The 19,599-nt window shown below is 34.0% G+C and overlaps 2 protein-coding genes, 1 long non-coding RNA gene and 1 pseudogene across 5 annotated transcripts; 2 read left to right on the top strand and 2 right to left on the bottom strand.

Annotated features, from left to right (window-relative positions):
- The first annotated feature begins 197 nt into the window (after positions 1-197).
- On the top strand, positions 198-4,652 carry LOC116130111. Of its 3 annotated transcripts, none has more exons than XR_004127998.1 (3): positions 198-308; positions 535-3,841; positions 4,546-4,652. It is a non-coding gene; the product is annotated as an uncharacterized LOC116130111 (long non-coding RNA). The 3 variants fall into 3 exon arrangements; XR_004127996.1 differs by having other exon boundaries at positions 198-436; XR_004127997.1 differs by having other exon boundaries at positions 198-3,115; positions 3,220-3,841.
- Positions 4,653-4,967: 315 nt separating this feature from the next.
- LOC116130080 (E3 ubiquitin-protein ligase MBR2-like) lies at positions 4,968-7,579 on the top strand. The gene is made up of 5 exons (XM_031415828.1): positions 4,968-5,700; positions 5,774-6,162; positions 6,716-6,814; positions 6,897-7,034; positions 7,338-7,579. The coding sequence occupies exons 1-5, from the start codon at positions 4,983-4,985 to the stop codon at positions 7,476-7,478; spliced, it is 1,485 nt and encodes a 494-aa protein (XP_031271688.1). The 5' UTR covers positions 4,968-4,982; the 3' UTR covers positions 7,479-7,579.
- Positions 7,580-8,657: 1,078 nt separating this feature from the next.
- Positions 8,658-11,112, bottom strand: LOC116130084 (probable ubiquitin-conjugating enzyme E2 C). Its single transcript, XM_031415832.1, has 5 exons — positions 10,878-11,112; positions 10,108-10,135; positions 9,599-9,829; positions 8,999-9,062; positions 8,658-8,919 (listed from the first exon to the last, which is right to left on the bottom strand). Exons 1-5 carry the CDS (start codon positions 11,000-11,002, stop codon positions 8,807-8,809), a joined length of 561 nt encoding a protein of 186 aa, XP_031271692.1. The 5' UTR covers positions 11,003-11,112; the 3' UTR covers positions 8,658-8,806.
- A 564-nt stretch (positions 11,113-11,676) lies between these two features.
- On the bottom strand, positions 11,677-19,125 carry LOC116130064 (annotated as a pseudogene).
- Between the last annotated feature and the right edge of the window lie 474 nt (positions 19,126-19,599).

The following is a 19,599-nucleotide window of genomic DNA, read 5'->3' as shown; positions in this document are numbered from 1 at the left end:
CACCTTGTCCTCAAATACCTAAAGCACCCTCGCGTACTTAGATTTGATCGAAATCAACAGCCTTCAAATCAAAATCTAACGGCCTATAGTTTAGGCTCATACATTCTTTCCGTATCCGACTTTAACGACCCGCCTATTCAAAATTTTATATTCAATATAAAAGGCCCCACTATCTATCCTGTTCTTCATCGGAAAATCAAAAAGCCACTTGTAATTGTATTTTTCATCCTTCTCCTCTGGTCTCCGCTGTCGGATCTTCTGACCGTCTCGTGTCAAAGTTGAATCAAATAGTCAAGGTTTGCTTCCAGGTAAAAACTCTCACAATTTTGATGATCAAAACGAATGGCAGATCAATCGATCTCTGTTAACACAAAATTTCAGATTTTTCTCAATTTGATCGGTAATATTTGTTTTATATTTTGAAGATTACGTCCACGTGAGTACGATAAATTCTTTTATTTCGCGCGGAATTGTTTTTTATTTTGTGATTGACCTTTTGATTTTGGTGTTCTTCACGTTTTACGTGATATACAGGCAATAGTTTTAAGGTGTTGTATGTGTATGTGAGAAATGAGGCGGAGACGTCATATCTTAACCTAAAATTTCAGAACAGGTCTTTCACATTGTTAAGGTTTACGATGATTTTCATTATTTCGAAGGAGATTTCTGATGATTTTTTGAAGTAATGGAGTCCTCTTGTTTTAGAATTTGGTATATAAACAGAGAAAACTGTTGTTGTGGATGTCAATTTTATGTTACGTGCACAGTTATGCAACATAATGTGTATCATGATGCTCTCCGTGACTATTTTTATATATACACATCTTGTGTTTGAAAATAAGGTAAGGAATACCGAGTGCACAATCTGTTGTAATCGATCTTATTATGGTGATTGTTGAACCAGTTTTTATTTATGATTGTAAATTTTTTTGCTTGAGAGTTGGAATTTTACGATTTGATATAAATGCTCACTGCTTTTCTTTTTTCTTTTTTCGGTTCTTTTGGAAGGATAATTTTTTGGCAATTCAAGACGTTATTAAGTTGCATGAAAGTCAAAGGTTGACAAAGGTTTCTGGGTTCTGATATGATATGATGAGTTAGACAAGCTTGTTAATTTCTGTATGATTGATCAATTTATTGCACTCCTGTAGTGAGAATTGGGAAGATAAGTTGAGATAGCTGTTTATTATAATGAGATTCTGACGGAAAAGCATACACACTTGACTAGCTGCCAAGGTTGAAGTATTAAGGTTTGAGCTAGATTGTTGCATTATTGTGGGATTTGCTAGGTACAGACCACATAACATCGTGAACGAAACTTCTCATTTAAGTTAACGAATGCAAAACGTTCATTAAGCGTTGTTAAGGCTGTGCTGTTTGTGGCATGTAAAATTTCTTGGACTTCCTTTGCATGTTTGCTGGTGCCAAATTCCTAACCTGGGCCTCGCAAAGTTGGTGCTTAGTATAAAGAGAAGAAACTTGTTCCTATTTTTTTTTTTTTTTTATCTTCTTTAGTTTTACAGGTCCTGGTGGACTCTTCAAAATTGTTATTTATAGAATTTGATTTGAGGACCTTGAGAGGCTGTTTAAAATTAGGGTAGAGGGGAATGATACAGTTGTCAGTTAGATCTTCCTAAGGCCTTTGAAATGATGATTATAGATGTTGATGGATTTTCAAGACCATGTGGGGAATTTGGGGTTTCTTTCTTAATTGTCTTTGGTATACATGCTGTTCAGAATCGACTGTTTTTCCTCATTCCTCATTGAAAGAGGTTTGTAACGCAAAATTATTAAATAAAAGCTTCACTGTGTGTGTAATTTTTCTTCCGGAGGACATGTTTTCCTCACTTATTGTAAATGTACTTTTTTTGATTCTAATAAAAGTCCCTTTTCTCTAAAAGATTGTTCAGACTTGTCCAGCTTTTGGATAAAGAATTGTCTTGCGTTGACTGTTGTATGTGCTAATTGCGTAAAGTAAATCAATTCTCTACATATAACAGTTGCTTTGTTAGCCAAAAAAAGTAAAAAAGTGGGAGGGGAGAGGGCAAAGCTTGGTTTTGCATATCTGTCATCGTGAAAAGATTTTTAGTGAAGCTAAAGATGAAGGTAAAACAGGAATGGAGATGGTCTCAAGAGTTACACTATTTTGATTTAATGCTCCAGAGGCTATACAACTCAGATATTTCACAGAAATGGAGACTAATATAGGTTTACATTGCAGAAAATGCAACCCATTGTGTCTTCATATCAGGTCTCAGTACAATTATGCTGAGTAGTTTTCATAGTTTTGATTTTATAAATGTACCTTTGGGAAATGATAGATTTGCAACCACATTACTGCGCTGTGGTGACCACAACTTATTCTTGACATAGTTAGCTGATTACATGGCAAATCATGCTTAATAGTAGAATTTGGATGATAGCTGATTTTTTGTAGTGAACTAATAATGTGCTTCGAGATTGGTAAAATTGCTGTGAGGAACAAAGCTATTTCTAAAGTTGTGATGATTTTTCTGCAAATAAAGAAAAGAAAATACTGTCAGTTAGCTATGGGAATAGGTAATTATTTATTGAAAGGAAATCATGTCAACAGAACAAGTCTGAGGGAGTGGAAAATAAATCATTCATAAGATGACATTATTTTTGTCACTTGTATGGATTTCTTAAATTAATTAGGATGTGAAATTGGCTTTCTTAGAACAAAGTTATGAGAGGTCTTGCATTTCATGTGTAAATTATGCCTGTCATTTCCTTGGAACCATGAGACTCTTTGCTGTAACAAACTATGTGATATTCATAATAATTTTGTCTGGAGTTTTTTGTGATCATGGTTTTTCAGTATCATTAACTTGCTAATTTTGAGGGCTTCATGAAGACATACATGTTGTTCATAATTTTCTTACGTTCTCTAGGATTTCTTTACCCTTTTGTAGATTTAGGCAGCCGACTTAGTACCTGTTCATGTATGGCGTTGCTATACCCTTTTTGATAGTGTTGTTTCTTGAATGGGTTTAACTGAAACATCATTTGGTTTTCAAGTTTTTTGTTTATCTGCAGACTCAGGTGAAGGAGGAATTGGCTTCCGACTAGACTCTCTTGCCCTGCATTCTATAGAGTATGTTAAACTAAACAGTTTTTTTTTAAGATGTAGCATAGAACTACTGGCAATTTTTTGGCAACTCTGCTTTATTCTGTTGTCTAATTATTTGTTTACTGTAGGAACAAGATTTCTGGACATTGTAACACATGCTCAAATAATTAGGATATGTTGACTCACTGGCTCTTTCTGTAGTTTTATAATTTTTTATTTCCAATAATTCCTGTGAAGGGACACAGTGTTTCTATTCATTCACATATTTTCTGGTGAGAATTAGTTGGTTACCAACTACCAGAAGGGTTACCCATTATTTGGCAGATTGATAGTTTTACCTTTCATCTTTGTAGCATGTATCTGAATTACAAAATTGGTGTTTAACAGCAGGCGCTTTTGCCTTACCGCTCAGTGGAGGAACATATTTTGAATTTCCTATCTTGTGTTCATGTCAAGATTATTTGAATATACTAATGCAATAGCATGCTTAAAACCAATATTTTCACTTGGTGAGCATAGCGGTTTCTAGAAATATGTTACCTTAATATGAAGGAAAATCATGGAATCTCTTTTTGCACTGTGACAACAAATCAAACATGTATCTTGCTACCTTGGAGATTTTAGCCATATTTATGTCGTTAAGTTGCATTATGACTAAGGTGAATCCAACATTACTCTTTGCGCCAAGGTGCATGTCATTTGCGGTGGTGAATATTCTAGGATGCAGTATTGTGAGAAGGCTGTGGTCAGGTTATTGTTCTCTTGACAGTAATCTCTTACTGAGATGATTATTTTAACATGATATAATGTTCTGTTTTCCCCTGCGTTTGAAGCGAATATACTCTCTGATCTCTTGATATTTACTGACATTGTTTTTTTCTATGGCCTGGATTTCTCATTATTCTGTTTTTAATTGATAAGATTTGTCCAAAATTTATCTCAAACCCCTATCACTAGCCACTTAAGCTTGAGTGTGGGGCATCTGCTTTAGTATTATGATATAGATGTTTATTTTTTCCGTGTTTGTTAAGTTAAGCTGCTTCAGTCAACCTCTTCAAGAGAAAGAAAGTAAAAGTTTAATTGATATGCTTTTTAAAGCTTAACCTTTATCAATGTTCCTTTCTTTTAATAAATGCATGCTTTCTAAATTTCAGACAATCTGCAGTACAAATGTTGAACTTCATGTTATGTGATTTTATTTTGTCTATTGTCTTACATATCCTTTCATACATCTGTTTATAGTGGTCATCAAAGTCTGCTCTTCTAATTATTTGGGTGATTTTTAAAAAAAAAAATTCATTTCTCCATTCACGATAGTCTTCTATAACATGTTTTCATAGTGGTCTCTTTCTTTCTTTCTTTCTTTCTTTTTTATATATTTTTTACTGGTCTTATGAGTATCAATTAAGGTTACAGCTGGGGCTAATGTCCAAGGATGGTTTTCGCTTGTGCAGTTTGGTGAGCTCTTACTCTGGATTGACAACCTGAAGCTTGTACCATAAAGGGCTATGGAACGTAGACATCAATCTAACATATCACAAGCTTTTGAGAAAGGCCATCATCAGCCCCAAAGTGGTAAAATAGCCTAATGTTCTCAACTTCTCATATGCATCTGGAGACTTGAATTTTTGATTGATTTTGTTTGTACTTAGTTCACTAAATGATCTTTTTTTCCTTTGGTGATTTGTCAAATTTACTGATTATGGTGCTCTCAGCTTTTGGTGTCAATATGATGAACTTGAGAATTTTACTTGTGGTCCATATGAAATTTGAACTATATTTTCAAATTTTAGCATTAGCATTTACTAAATCTCCACATGTTATTGGTGTCTCTGAATCATTTTATGATTATTATAGCTACTGAAGGACTGTTTTTTATTCTGTATGTGGCATGGCAGGAAGAGCTGCTGCTCCAGAAATTGGTTCTATTTATCCGATGGAAAATATTCAAACACATGGACCATACTCTGCCTCACAGCGAGACTTGGAATTCAGGCCATTTGTGCATTCTTCATCCAGTCTTATATTTGAGGGTCCAAATCAGCATGCTCCTCTTTCATGCCAATCTTATGATTTTTCCTCACAATTTCCAGCTTGTGGGAGGTTTTATCCAGCAGCAGAAACTGCTTTCCAGATTTATTCTGATCGCTCCAACTTGCACACTTCGCATAAAGTTGTGAGTGGTACACTTGATCACACTGGTGCCACTGGAAGAGGACCACTGAAAAGAAGAAGGCATGAAACGTATATGGCCTGTGAGAGAGGCAGCACAAGCAGACACTATTATGGTGCAGGAAGTTCCTCTAACCGTTTTGAGTTTCAGCCTGAGCAACCAAGTTCAAGTTATCAAAATTATCCTTTCAGTTCCATGGGCTTACCTCAAGATAGGGGTCTCAGCCTCTCAATTCACAATGACGACCCTTGCAGGAATGTGAGAAGGCGATATGGACCTGATTTGGAAGTCGATCCAAGGAGAACATACCAATCAGAATGTTTTTATCATCATTATTATTCAAGACCTCTTTATTATTCAAATGCAGATGCAACTGCCTACAATCAGAACCATTTTGCTGCATTTTCTGCTGCACATGGAAGTTTTCAAACTTTGGGTCAGTGCAAATTGTCCTGATTCTTATATATACATTTTGTTTGCTATATCTAAGAAACTTGAAAAAAATGCAGGAAGCTCTGCCGTCAGACCTTGGATCAATCATAATTCTGCCAGAGGAATTGCTGGGTACAGCCATGATTCCAATTCAAACAGAAATCCGCTTTTTCCCCCAAGTCAACTTCTTGGTCTCCATGCCCAGGCTGTAAGGCAGGACTGCAATAGTTACCCACAAACTATTCCTTCATATGGAACTGGTCTAAGTACCGCTCATTGGGGACAAGGAACAGCTCCCTCAGAAAATGGTCTGCAGTATCTCCTGGAATCTTATTCTTCTCATTGTGCACCATTTTCTGCTGGAGGCCGGCATAGTAATCACTGGGACATACGGTCAAGGGTAGCTTTGGAGAGTGTTCAACCTTTGCCAAATGCAGCACATGCACATCACCAAGTGGGGTCTGAGGTAAGTTGCCTTTTATTTATATATTTGTTGATTGCATGAGATGTGTGCTCATGGGAATATAATGGAGCCTCGAGCTTCATGATTTTAGCATCTTATTATTTATGTGTCCCTGATGTAATAGGCCTTGCAGATAAGTATCTAATTGTTATACATGCTCCTACATAATTTAGCAGTTGAAGTGCTATATACATTTGTAGCCTTTATCTCTATACTATAAATAAAATACACATTTATCCAGACTTCTTTTCCAGATATGTTGATAATAAGAATCATGCTAGGATACATGATGTATGGCATTGTTGGAATGCCATTTTGTTTGGGCCAACAGTTTCATAAATCTATTTATGTATTTTCATTTGATAAAACATACTCCAGTAGCAGTGGCATTTGAATGGGCTCAAGGGAGTTGAGGCATGCCAAACATATTTGGGAATTGCCATTTCAGAGATACTAGATGCTGATGACGATGTTATCATGTTATTTGATATGTGTAGTAATTATGCTTTGCATGCTTTTTGTTTGTTATTGACATACTTGTCTTATATCTTTGCAGAACCAAATAATGGTGAATTACTCATCCTTATATACTACGAGAAATATGTTTGACCAGTATAGGGACATGAGGCTAGACATAGACAACATGAGTTACGAGGTAACTTTGATCTGATTGATATTACACTGTTCTCTGTTATTGTTCAATTATTTTATCCAGACTGATCACTGGCTGCATGCAGGAACTACTAGCTCTCGGAGAAAGGATAGGGAATGTGAGCACTGGATTGTCCAAATATGGAATTTCAAAGTGCTTAGCAAAGACATCATACTCTAATCTGGATGAAAACAAAAAGGAAGGAACCTGTGCCATCTGCCTGGTAAGAAATAATTTCCCTGCCCTCATTACCGAGAAAATGATCGGATTAGCTTTTGAGATTCAAAAGCATAATATCTACAGGTGTTATAAGATAGTTATGACTTGTGAAGCTTCTAACACAATTTATTTGGATGCTTAAATATGATTAGAATTATCATATGATTGTCGATGCAATTTTGTGATAAGAGACACTACATATGCAAATTGTTTTTAACTAGGCTTCTCTTATGGTTAGGATCTTGTAGATGCTTTTTCTTAATTCATTTTGATCTATATTAACATTGCTTTCTATTTTGTTTCACAGGAAGACTACAATGACAATTATGAGATCGGAACAGTGAAGAACTGTCTTCATGATTACCATGTAGAATGCATCGAGAAATGGCTGTCAATGAAGAACGCCTGCCCTATTTGCCAGGTGCCTGTACTTGCACACATAGTTTGATAGACACTTCTACTTTTCGTTCTTGTAAATTCTTTATGGAGAAAATCTGGTGGTGTTTAAAAGAAAAGTTGGGTTGGGAAAATTTATCAAGCTTTTAAACTTCTTGCATGTATCAATCTTTTTAGGATTGCCAATTCGAGAAAAGATTTCGAATTATTAAAAATAGGTCCCTTGGGACTAGTTGAAAGACAATATTGAAGGAACGATACTAATTCGAAAGATAACCAGAATAGTTTTAGGAGAGTCTTATTCAATTGCATTTTAATTCTCATCAAGTGAATCAGAACATGAAATATTCAATTTCTAATTTTTAGGAATAGAGCAAGGCCGTAGTATTGTCATATTTATCTTTGTGAAATGTCCTGCTCTATACTGTCGTTTCAGGGCGTAGTTAATTTTTCATGCTTTTGGCTTAGTTATTATATCATTTATAATATTATTTATTGACCAAATTGATCAAATTGTCTTCCTATCATTTAAAAGAAGATAAACTAAAGCTTAAGGAAAATATAATGTAATGTAATAAATAACATAAAAATGTGGGTTGCATCAACGGGGTTACAATAAATACACACTTGACTTTGGTGGCACAATAAGTCACCGTGGTGGGAGAGAATAACCATTTACAATTTCTAAAAATTATCAAATGCTAACAATTTTTAAATGTGCCCGATATCATACGAAACAAGAAGCCCCATTAAATTAATTTGCGACATTATGTAGACTTTATTTTGCAATTACAAAAGGAAAATATTCACTCATTGATAAATAGAAAGAGCGATATAATTTCCCTTGTGTAATTGAATATGTACCATTTAACAATGATGTGAATTCATAGGTCGATATTCTTGAGACATGGGTACCAAATGCCAAATGGAATCAAACCCTTACTTGAGCTTTACACAGACGCTGCATGGCTATTTAAATCTACATTCCTTGTCCTTCCGCCGTTCGGATTAGCTCTCAATTATTTCTCCACATAATACTGTTTGTGAACCATTTTTCTATATCTGCCAGAAAAAAAATAATAAATAGAATAAATAAAGAGGAAAACCGAGAAAATTAAAAAAAAAAAAAAATTGAAAAAATGTATATAACATAGATACTTTTTATTACCTAATGCAAACTCATGAAAAAAAAAAGGCAAACCAAAAGTAGGTTCTGATTTGCACACAAAAACCTTAAAAATTCTCCAAGCGTTTAATAACACAGAATCTACATACACTAAATGATTAGGAGGTTTGGAAATTTGAAGTTTATTTGATTGATCCAAAAAGAACAAGAAAATGTTCTTAAAGCTCATTTCCGTTTAAAATGCTATATTTAAATTAAAAAAATACCCCTAAAATATACAAGATGATGAAGATAAAAAATGTACCAACTTCCTTGTTGCCCCAAAGAGCTGCGGCGTAGCTGTTGAGAGGACTCTCTGGGTTAGGCTCTGCAAGTGAGAACTAATGGTTAGGCAAGACAAGAACATCAGTTATGTGATGAAAACATGTAGGGAAGAGCAAGCAAACCTCCTAATAGACTTTGAATGGACAAAAGAATAGTTCTGCAATCATAAGCCGAAGACCACTTGTCCTATGACAACATATAAAGATAATTTAATTAACTTCACAGAGAAAAATGTTTAAAACAGAACATAAAGAATCCAATGCCATACAATAAAACATATGCAAAACTAAGAAAGTACAGTGAACAAATGGTGGTACCATCTCCTACAATATACTAGTGTTAAATTGGATAGTATGCCACTTCAAAAGATACTAAACTTCCACAACATTCCAGGAATTCAACATGTTTTTTGGGTTTGGACAACACCATAGAAATATCTCCTTGAACTTTCACCCGAGATGGAAGTGAAACTCTTTAAATACTTTGATCTCTTACACAAAGATTGACTGAAACACTTCTATGTCATAAGTTTTATATACAAATCAATGATTGTTGTGTCCAACCGATATTATCTCAATCAGGATACAGAAGTCCATAAGATCATCAAAGATAATCTGCCCAAAATTCCTGAAACAGATTAAGGCATTTATTTTCTCTCATTTTCATGGAGTTTATTAGCACATAGTTTCAACAAGAACCTTTTTTATAAAGGTGAATAATACCTGGAGGATGTCAAGGCATATGTTGCCAAACTGATCAACATTTGGATGGAAGCACATAGTCTCAAATTTGACCTGGGGTGGCTTGAAAGGGTAGTCCAAGGGAAACCGCAAAGAAAGTTTGTATGACAAACCCTCATACATGGTTCCTTTCCCGCCTTCAATTGTGCCAATCCAAGTGAAAATGCTCTCGGCTTCAGGAAAAGCTGAGACTCCAAGGTCTCCTCCACTCATCTGCACGTATAAAGAACATTAGAAACTAAATGAAATGATGACAGCAGACATAATCGCCAGGTTTCTTGTCAGATCAAGAAAGAGATGCTTCTGTTACAAAACTCACAACCAAATTCAAAATGACAGTAAATTAAATATATTTTAAGAATGAAGTATATATATCAATCAAGGTTACAAACCAGAAATTAAAACAGGTAAATCACTTCTAGATTTGTCTCACAACATTACACACAACGCAAGTAACAAAAAAAAAAAAAAAAAAAAAAAAAAAGACATACCATTAGCGACATCAATTCCTTCTGCAGCCTGCAAAAAGTATAGATAAAAACCATGAAATAGTATAATTGAGCTACAAACAAGTTATAAAAAAGAAACACCACTGACTAAACCTCAATATTTCTTCTTAATTTCCTTTTTTTTTCTTTTTCTTTTTATGAGAAAGAGCAGTAAAGCCAAGAAAAAAAAATATCAATACACAAAAATCACACGCTTAGTATCTTTTCAATAATTTCTCGAGAACCAACAGAGACAAGATTAGTACTTACCGTCACTATTTCAACCAGTTAAAAAAATAAAAATAAGATAATCATGATTGTCTTCTGCAATCTCTTACTTCCAAAATTTTCCTAAGCTTTCTCAGGAATAAACAGAAAATTAGCAACTAACTAACTAACCAACAACTCGTCCAACAACTAAACCATAAGATATAGAATTTCCTTTTCTTTTTTTTTCTTTTTTCCTTTCCTAGTTTTCGTGCGAAACAAAGAGCTCAGAAATTTTCCGCGAACAAAACAGAAAATTCAGTAAAGAACTAACTCACTAACTAATAATCCGGAAACCAAAACACAAGATATATAATTTTCTTTTTTCCTAGTTTTCTCGCGAACCAAACGGAAAATTCAGTAAAGAACTAACTCACTAACTAATTATCCGGAAACAAAAACACAAGATATATAATTTTCTTTTTCCTAGTTTTCTCGCGAACCAAACAAAGAGCTGAGAAAATTCTTGGTAAATTGATGGAAAATTCAGTGAAGAAAGAAATAACCTCTGAGAAACGGATGTTGAATCGACAGTGTTCGGAGCAGCTACAGGCTGCTTGGATGCAGCGGCAGGTACATGTCGCTGATGGATCGATGAATCATAGACCGTCTGATTTGGACGCACCTCCATGATCACGATTACGATCACCAATCAAACGGTGGATGATTATTGTCGTTAATGATGACGAGTTATATTGTTGTTTGGTTTAGTTTTAAAGAGAGAGACCAGCAAATTTTAGGACTTACCTATCTTATATTATTGATGGCATTTGTTTTAATATTCTCAAAATTTAATTCTATTTTATTTAATTTTTAAATATTAATAATTATTTTTTTATTGATCAGTGGCGGTGAGTGTTAGTCAGCATATTTTAATTATTTATTTATTTATTAATTAATTAAGTAAATAACGTAATACAGTCACGACTCACGACGTGATCTGTTGTTAGTTGAAAGGGAAACAAGATAAGATAATAATAATAAAGAAGCAATTATCATAAGTTTTTTTAAAAAGATAATTATGTATTTAATCAATATTATAATTATTTAATGATATTTGGTATAGTTTTTAAAATATTTTTAATAAATTTTATAATATAAAGTTGTATTTCGTGTTATAGTTGAGAAAAAAATAACATGATATAATATAAACATATCAAAACCATTAAATTGAATAATATACTTTTATTTCAATTTTCTTTTTACTGTATATGATTTTACATGTGCTTTCCCAGATCTCATCAAAATTAAAGTGATATTTAACCCAATATTGAAATGTCTGATGAAGACAAAGGCCAAAGCAAATTTACAATATGTAAATCAGAAAAGTTTAATTAAAAGAACTATTAACTGAAAAATGCACAAAATGAAAATAACAGTTTAGGTTATTTTTATGCAGGCTCTAGGCTCCGAGTTATGTCATGTACAAGAAATGAACACATGATAATGACTATCAACTTGGGACCTGTAAATCCAAATCTATCTTATCAGCTAAATCACTTCGCGAATGAAAATTCCGATCGACCCACACTGATTTCGTGTTGCGTCCGAATAGGGCCAGGTCCCGGAGGCAATTGCATTGAGCTTGGTTTTGGCATGACCACCATTTCTTGTTCACGGCACCTGAATCTCCATGGTGGTGAAACACTTGATTTCATTGGTTAGGGGAATGCGAATGGAGGCTCTCGGGGTCCCATCGTTCGTTATCGAAGTGGAAGGTCTCGGGGGCGAAGGATGGTAGCTGCCACGCTGCGGTTAGGATAGTTATGCAGAGATGAACTGGGGACATTCCATGAGTTGGAGTTTGTGGCCTGCTGGAAAAGGGTGTTGTCGCCGCAGAATGTTTGCCAGTTTTGTGTTTCTTTTTGCGGTGTGATGCCAGTTTTTTAGTGCTGCTGCTACTCGATCGTTGAAGATAGTCGGTCTCATTGAAGTACCCATCTGCAGAATCAATAAAACAACATAAGTTGATTGATAGATCAGAAACTGGCTACTTTTCCTAATGAAAATCTTTTTTTTTTTTTTCTCACCTGTGTCACTAAAGCATAGAGTGCAGTGTCACATAACTGCAGACAATGTGTATAAGCACCCTGAAGGCATAAACCACTTTGTGTTAGAAAAATTACAGAAATTTGTGAAATGGCCTAAACTAGCTGCATAATTTCTTTGTCATTTTAATGAAACTCACCCCATTGGATTCTGATGACAAATTCCTCTTTCTGTGTGGAAGCAAGATTTTATGGTAAATTCATACTGCAAAATAAATCAAATGTTTAGGAGAAAATATATATACGTATATATCAAAGCCCTCATTTTTTCTGAACAATGCTTACCGACTCCATATGAAGAAGGCGAGCTGAAATGCATTCTGAAAGAGAACCAAGTGAATGAGAAAGAGGATGAAAGTGGGCGTCCAAACAGAAAAGATCGTCGCCTGGCTTCACCACCGGCGCACCCTTCACCACATCGCCTCTCTCTTGAATCCGTAGCCCCAGTTAGTTATTACTTGTAGCTTCGCACCACCCACAGGATTATCTGCAAATTTCCAGTTCAGATTAATATCCTCTAAGTAACATAAATTTTTTAATAATAATTGAATATGGATAATTGTGTTTGGTGCTTACAATTAGGGGATAAAAGGTAACCAAAGATACGCAAACCATCCTGTTCACAAAAGAAAGAGCATTTATGTCAAATCTCTTAGAAAAGTATAAAAATCATTAGCAAATTGAAATTTGATCAAAATTACCATTGTGTTGGTGAGCAGGAACAACGTTGAAACAAACCAAGAATAGGACTGCAAAAACAAAACAAAAGTTAGAAATTTGCAGAAAAAAACAAAATATATAAAGAGATGTATTTATAGGCTTAACATTTTGAGACAGTAGTACCAACCTGATCCCCACCACAACTATGAAATCTCTTCAAGTGATCGCTTGATGTATTTATTAAAATCAAATTTTTCACTTCCAGGAGCCAAATGTGCCTGCAATTATTTAACATAAAAAATTGAGCTCCATTTTGGAAATTAATTGAGAAATTATTAATAAATAAATTAAAAAATGGTCTTTTATGTTACCATGATAATCCATGTCTCAATGTGAGGTAATCAACTTTGGAACAGATCCAAAGAATTGTCTGAAGAAGCAAACCTGATGAAACAGGAGATTGGATAATATTTTTTTTATTTGATATAATAGAAAAATAAAAATTTATTAATAGTTGGTACTTACAATCCACAGGCTAAATGATGACTCGCTCCACATAGTCAAAGTCTACGCCCGAATGAGTGTCTTGCAAATCTAAACCTCTCTGGATCTGTAATAAACAAGTCAACAAATTAAATTTTAATTAATATATGATTTTTAATCAAAATAATTGCGCAAGGTTCCGCAGGACTAACTCCACCTAATTATTTAACATACATAAAGTCAACACAAAACCCAGCAAAAATAATTTAAGTTTATTACAAATTTCCCCACAAGTATCATAAACTAAAAAATCTTCCCTCAGGTTTCTGAAATAACGATTTTCCCTATAGTCACTGTTTGTTAGTGTTTTGTTATCTGAGGAACACATTTCATTCAATCCGTTAAGTTAAACTCTCAAATCTAACGAAACACGACGGCAGTGGATAAATTGTTATTTATGATACCAAAGATAATTGGAGCCGGACCACCTCCTTATATTTCACCTAATTAATATGTCCACATCTCTTCAAAGAATCAGCTTTTAAACTAAAAGAAAGCGACTTCATATCTAACTGTTAATCTTATTTCAGTAGAATAAATTAATAAATTTAATTACTCAGCTAAAAACATTGAACACCCAGTAACATAATTTATAGTATGATTTTTAATTTTGATGGACAATTAATTATTACCATTATAGTCGTACTCAAGTCTTTGTTCATCTTCCCAGACTTTCCTTTTCATCTGTAATATTAAAAACATTCAGAGATATGAGAGAGAAAAAAAAAAAAAAAAAAAAAAAGAAGACATAATTAGGGAGAAAAAGGAGAGAAAGAGAAAGCAAATTTTACCTTGGTTCTTCCCAAGCCAAGATGGTGATGCAGTAGACAATATGAAAAATAGCCTATAAAGATGAAAATGTGTAGTGATGATACCATATGCAGATACCAAGCAACTTTGTCGCCCTGCAACATGTAACTTACATTCAATTTCACCATAAAAGACTGAAACTTTATCTAAAAAGATAATTACTATGTGAACAAGATCAAAGATAAAAGAAACAATTTTTTTCTTGCTTTGCGCGCAGCTTTGTCATCGTTTTTGCCGTCCTTTATTTATTCCATCTCTTCGCTGCAGGGATGCCAAGTGTTCCGACGCTCGTTGGAACACAAATTTCAGAAATCGGTCCTTGTAGAACCGTTAACAGGAAGGATAAAAATCCCATGAGCATGAGTTCTGCACGAAGAAACAAACAAATTCAATAAACTAAACCGAAAAAAAAAAAAAAAAAAAAAAGGAAATTTTCTAGTCTAGGACGTCCTGATATTAATTCTACCAGGATCACGTTACACTGAAATGAACACAAAAACTGGAAAGACGTGCAGGCACAGATGGTTAATTACCTGCTTTGACTTTCTCGAGTGCTTCATAAAGGGCTCGTTTGTGTTTATCAACCACTGAGAAAAGAGTGAAAGAAATTATCCAGTTTTTATGTTATATTGAATTCAGTTTTTTTTTTTTTTTTTAAAAAAAAAAAAAGTAATCCACCACTTGGAATATGGTAAAATGAATCAAGAATAACTGGTAATTTTCTTCACCTTTCCCACCATGTGAATGAGATGTTTCAATGAAGATCGATATAGCAATCAGGGCAAAGCACACCACGGCAAGAGCCCACGTCGGAGTTTCCTCCAACGTACGCTCTTTAACAGCTTCTTCAGCCATTGACGATCAACTGTTTCGTTTTTCCTCTACAAACACAGTCGTAAAGGACTTTCAAAAAGGGATGAAAGTCTCCAAAAGTGGCTGGAAAAAGTTGAGGAAATGAAACAAAGGAGAGGATATTAGCAGAGTAATATTGGTGATGATTTGCAACAAGCAAGTTTCTTTCTATCTGCATTATATAGAGTGTTTGTTTCTTGTGTTATTGAGAGCAGGGAGGACATCGCGAGGCAGCTACTGCGACGACTTTGACCAGTTCAAAGAAGAAGAAAGGCTCCACTTGTTCTTAGTAAATCAGACTTGTATAAATGATAAAATTCAATCCATATACAGTATAAACTAAATTAAAATTTAATATAATTATATCAACATGAAGGTTGACTACGTGGTTAATATCTGTCTCATTTTATATTTTTTTAACTTTTTTGTCACCGATTATAATTTTAAAGGCTGAATAGCATTTTTACCCTCAATCTATCCCAAAAGGACAATACCCTTGGTTTCCAAAACACCCATTGTTACTTTTATTTTTCCGAATTCAAACGTTGATCTTAATCATAAAAGGGCAATTTATCAATTCACCTCATATATATAAGTTATGATTTTTTTTTTCCAATGACCAATGTCTTCAGACCAGCTTATTTTTATTTCGACTAATCTTCAGAATTCATTGAATATCTTACAAATCTAATATTATAAGGTAAGTCATAAATATGGTAGGTAGTACTAAAGTTTGAAACCAATAAGTCAATAAAGGAAACAAACCTTCTTGCCGGTTAGATCAACCACTTGGAGTTTAAGTTTATGATTCTAGAAGAACATTTTAGGATTAATTTTTTATATTTGATCATTTTCTTAATTTGTTGTTAAATGTTATTTTCCATCAATTTATTAGTAATTATATTTAAAAATATTTATTCTTCCAATACTGAAAACAAGTGAAAAACTAGAATTTTTAGTAGTCAAAGTTGGTCAAACAGAAAATGAGACGTTGTTCGGCCTAATTTTGAATTGTGTCGCTTGTACAGGAACTTGAATAGGTTTTCTTAAGTTTTGGGAGATTAGACTTGGCAAGCGATCAATATTTATTTTTTCAATAAAAACGACACGGCGTACGTTCTTAAACTTTTGTTCTTGGATTTTCTTACTCCATAAATGCTTTCGCTGCAGCTCAGTCTTTCCCTTAATCCCTTCCTTGACCCGCACTTAGTTTTTATTTATTTTAATATTTGGATTAAAAGGGGGATTGCTGATTAGGCTCTTTATTTATACTAAACATTATACTTTATTGTATAATTATAGTATATAGTTCGGTTAGTTATCTAGTTTATTTATTTGGTCAAAACATAATGATTTTGTTTAGGCAATTCTATCAACATTTCCGTTATTGTTGTCGCAACTCGCAAGAAGGAAAAAAAGAACATTATAAGTCCATAATTGAAGGAAGTAAGAGAGATACAGAAAAAATAAATCAAATATTAAATATATTCGGTCTACTATTTATGGTTGACTTGACCAAAGAAACATAACACTTTATTTGGGCAAGTAAAAAGAATATATATATTATATTTATGTATTTTTTAATTAACATAAACTCAATTAACAGTTAACTAATACACAACTAACTGAAAAATGCACAAAACGAAATAACAGGTATCTACCGGACTTATATATTTAGGGTTGTTTGTCTGAGCTTATGAAAATTAATTTATAAATAATAAGTACTTATAAGTTAATTTTAGCTTTAAACATTTGAAATTTTAAGCAATTATGTGTTTGGTAAAATATGATTTATAAGTACGTTTTATTATAAAATGACTAAAAAGGGTATTACATTAAACAAAGATATACTATAGAATTTTAAAATTAAACAAAGATAATGTGATAATATACTTAGCCAAACTACCTTATAAGCAAAAAAGAAAAAAAAATAAAAAATATCTTCCCCCAACTTATTTATATATTTGCTTATCAGATCAAAAAAGTTATAATCAAACTGATACTTAATTTTAAAATTTATAAACTAGTTTTACTTACACAAACACCCCCTTATACCCAGTAATCCCTAAATGTTATTTTTATGCAGGCTCCAGGCTCCAGGTTATGTCATGTACAGAAGTGAACACGTGATAATGACTATCAACTTGGGACCTGTAAATCCAAATCTAATCTTATCAGCTCAATCGTTTCGCGAACGAAAATTCCGATCGACCCATATTGATTTCTTGTTGCGTCCGAACGGGGCGAGGTCCCGGAGGCAATTGCATTGAGCTTGTTTCTGGCACTGCCACCATTTCTTGTTCACTGGCACCTGAATCACCATGGTGGTGAGACTCACTGATTTCATAGTGGTTAGGGGAATGCAAGTGGAGGCTCTCGGGGTCCCATCGTTCGTTATCGAAGTTGGAAGGTCTCGGGGGCGAAGGATGGTAGCTGTCAGCGCTGCGGTTAGGATAGTTATGCAAGAGATCAACTGGGGACATTCCATGAGTTGGAGTTTGTGGCCTGCTTGAAAAGGGCGTTGTCGTCTCAGAATGTTTGCCATGTTTTGTTTGTTTTTTTGCCGTGTGATGCCAGCTTTTTAGCGCTTCTGCTACTCGATCGTTGAAGATAGTCGATCTCATTGAAGTACCCATCTGCGGAATCAAATAAAACAACATAAGTTGATTGATAGATCAGAAACTGGCTACTTTTCCAAATGAAAATCTTTTTTTCTTTTTTCTCACCTGTGTCACTAAAGCATAGAGTGGCAGTGTCACATAACTGCAGAGAATGTGTGTAAGCACCCTGAAGGCATAAACAACTTTGTGTTAGAAAAATTACCAGAAATTTTATGGTAAAGATGAAAAATAGCCAATATAAAGATGAAAATGTGTAGCTCATGAATACCATATGCAGATACGAATGCAACTTTACCGCCCTGCAACATATTAACTTCACATTCAATTTCACCATTGAAAGACTGAAACTTTATCTAAAAAGATAATTACTATGTGAACAAGATTCAAAGAAATAAAAGAAACAATTTTGTTCTTGCCTTTTCCGCGCATTTATCATAATTTTTTCCTTCCTTTACTTTATCTTTCATCTCTTCGCTGCAGGGTTGCCAACTGTCTGCGACGCTCTTTGGAACACAAATTTGAGAAATCGTGTCTTGTAGAACCATTAACAGGAAGGATAAAAATCCCATGAGCATGAGTTCTGCACAAACAAACAAACAAAAAAATTCAATAAACTAAACCAAAAAAATAAAGGAAATTTTCTAGTCAGGACGTGCTGAAGTTAATTTTACCAGGATCATATTTAAATATCGTTAGTCACTCGTTACATACTGAAATGAACATTAAAACTGGAAAGAAGTGCAGGCTCAGATGGTTAATTACCTGCTTTGACTTTCTCGAGTGCTTCATAAAGAGCTCGTTTGTGTTTCTTTTTCAACCACTGAGAAAAGAGTGAAAGAATTTAATTCAGTTTTTTATGCTATATTGAATTCATTTTAAACAAAAACAATAATCTAACCACTTGGAATTATGGAACTCGTTTTCTTCTCACCTTTCCCACCATGTGAATGAGATGTTCGATGAAGATTGATATAGCAATCAGGACAAAGCACACCACGGCAAGAGCCCACGTCGGAGTTTTCTCCAACGTACGCTCTTTAACAAGTTCCTTATCCATTGAAGATCAACTGTTTAGTTTTCCTCTACAAAAACAGCCGTAAAGGACTTTCAATAAGGGATATATTAAATTTTCCAAAAGTGGCCGAAAAAAGTGGAGGAAATGAAGCAAAGGAGCGGAGATTAGCAGAGTGATAATTGTGATGATTTGCAAGAAGTAAGTTTCTTTCTATCTGCATTATATAGAGTGTTTGTTTCTTGTATTACCGAGAGATGGGAGGTCATCGCGAGGCAGCTACACCGCGATGACTTTGACCAGTTCAAACTTAAAAGAAAGAGAAAGCACTAAACTTGTTCTTTGTAAATCAGACTTGGGATTTAGGATCGACTAATCCATGTATTTTTCGCATAGATTGGGGGTCAAAATGTTATTCGGCCTGATTTTGAATTGTGTTCCTCGTACAAGAATCAGAATAGGAATTGATAATTTAATGGAATAGTATGAGAATGTGAATAGGTTTTGGTCAATGATCAAATATTTATTTCTCAATAAAAACGACACCGCGTTCTTAATTTTTTGTTCTTTGATTTCCTTCCTTGACCCGCACTTGGTTTTTTTTTTTTTTCCATTTTTAATTTTCATATTTGGATTAAAAGGGGGATTGCTGATTAGCTCTTTATTTATACTAAACATTATA

The sequence above is a fragment of the Pistacia vera genome, unplaced genomic scaffold, assembly GCF_008641045.1.
Source record: "Pistacia vera cultivar Batoury unplaced genomic scaffold, PisVer_v2 Contig217, whole genome shotgun sequence".
Taxonomy (NCBI): Eukaryota; Viridiplantae; Streptophyta; class Magnoliopsida; order Sapindales; family Anacardiaceae; genus Pistacia; species Pistacia vera.
The sequence above is the reverse complement of the archived record's forward strand: the minus strand, read 5'-3'. Positions and strand labels throughout refer to the sequence as shown.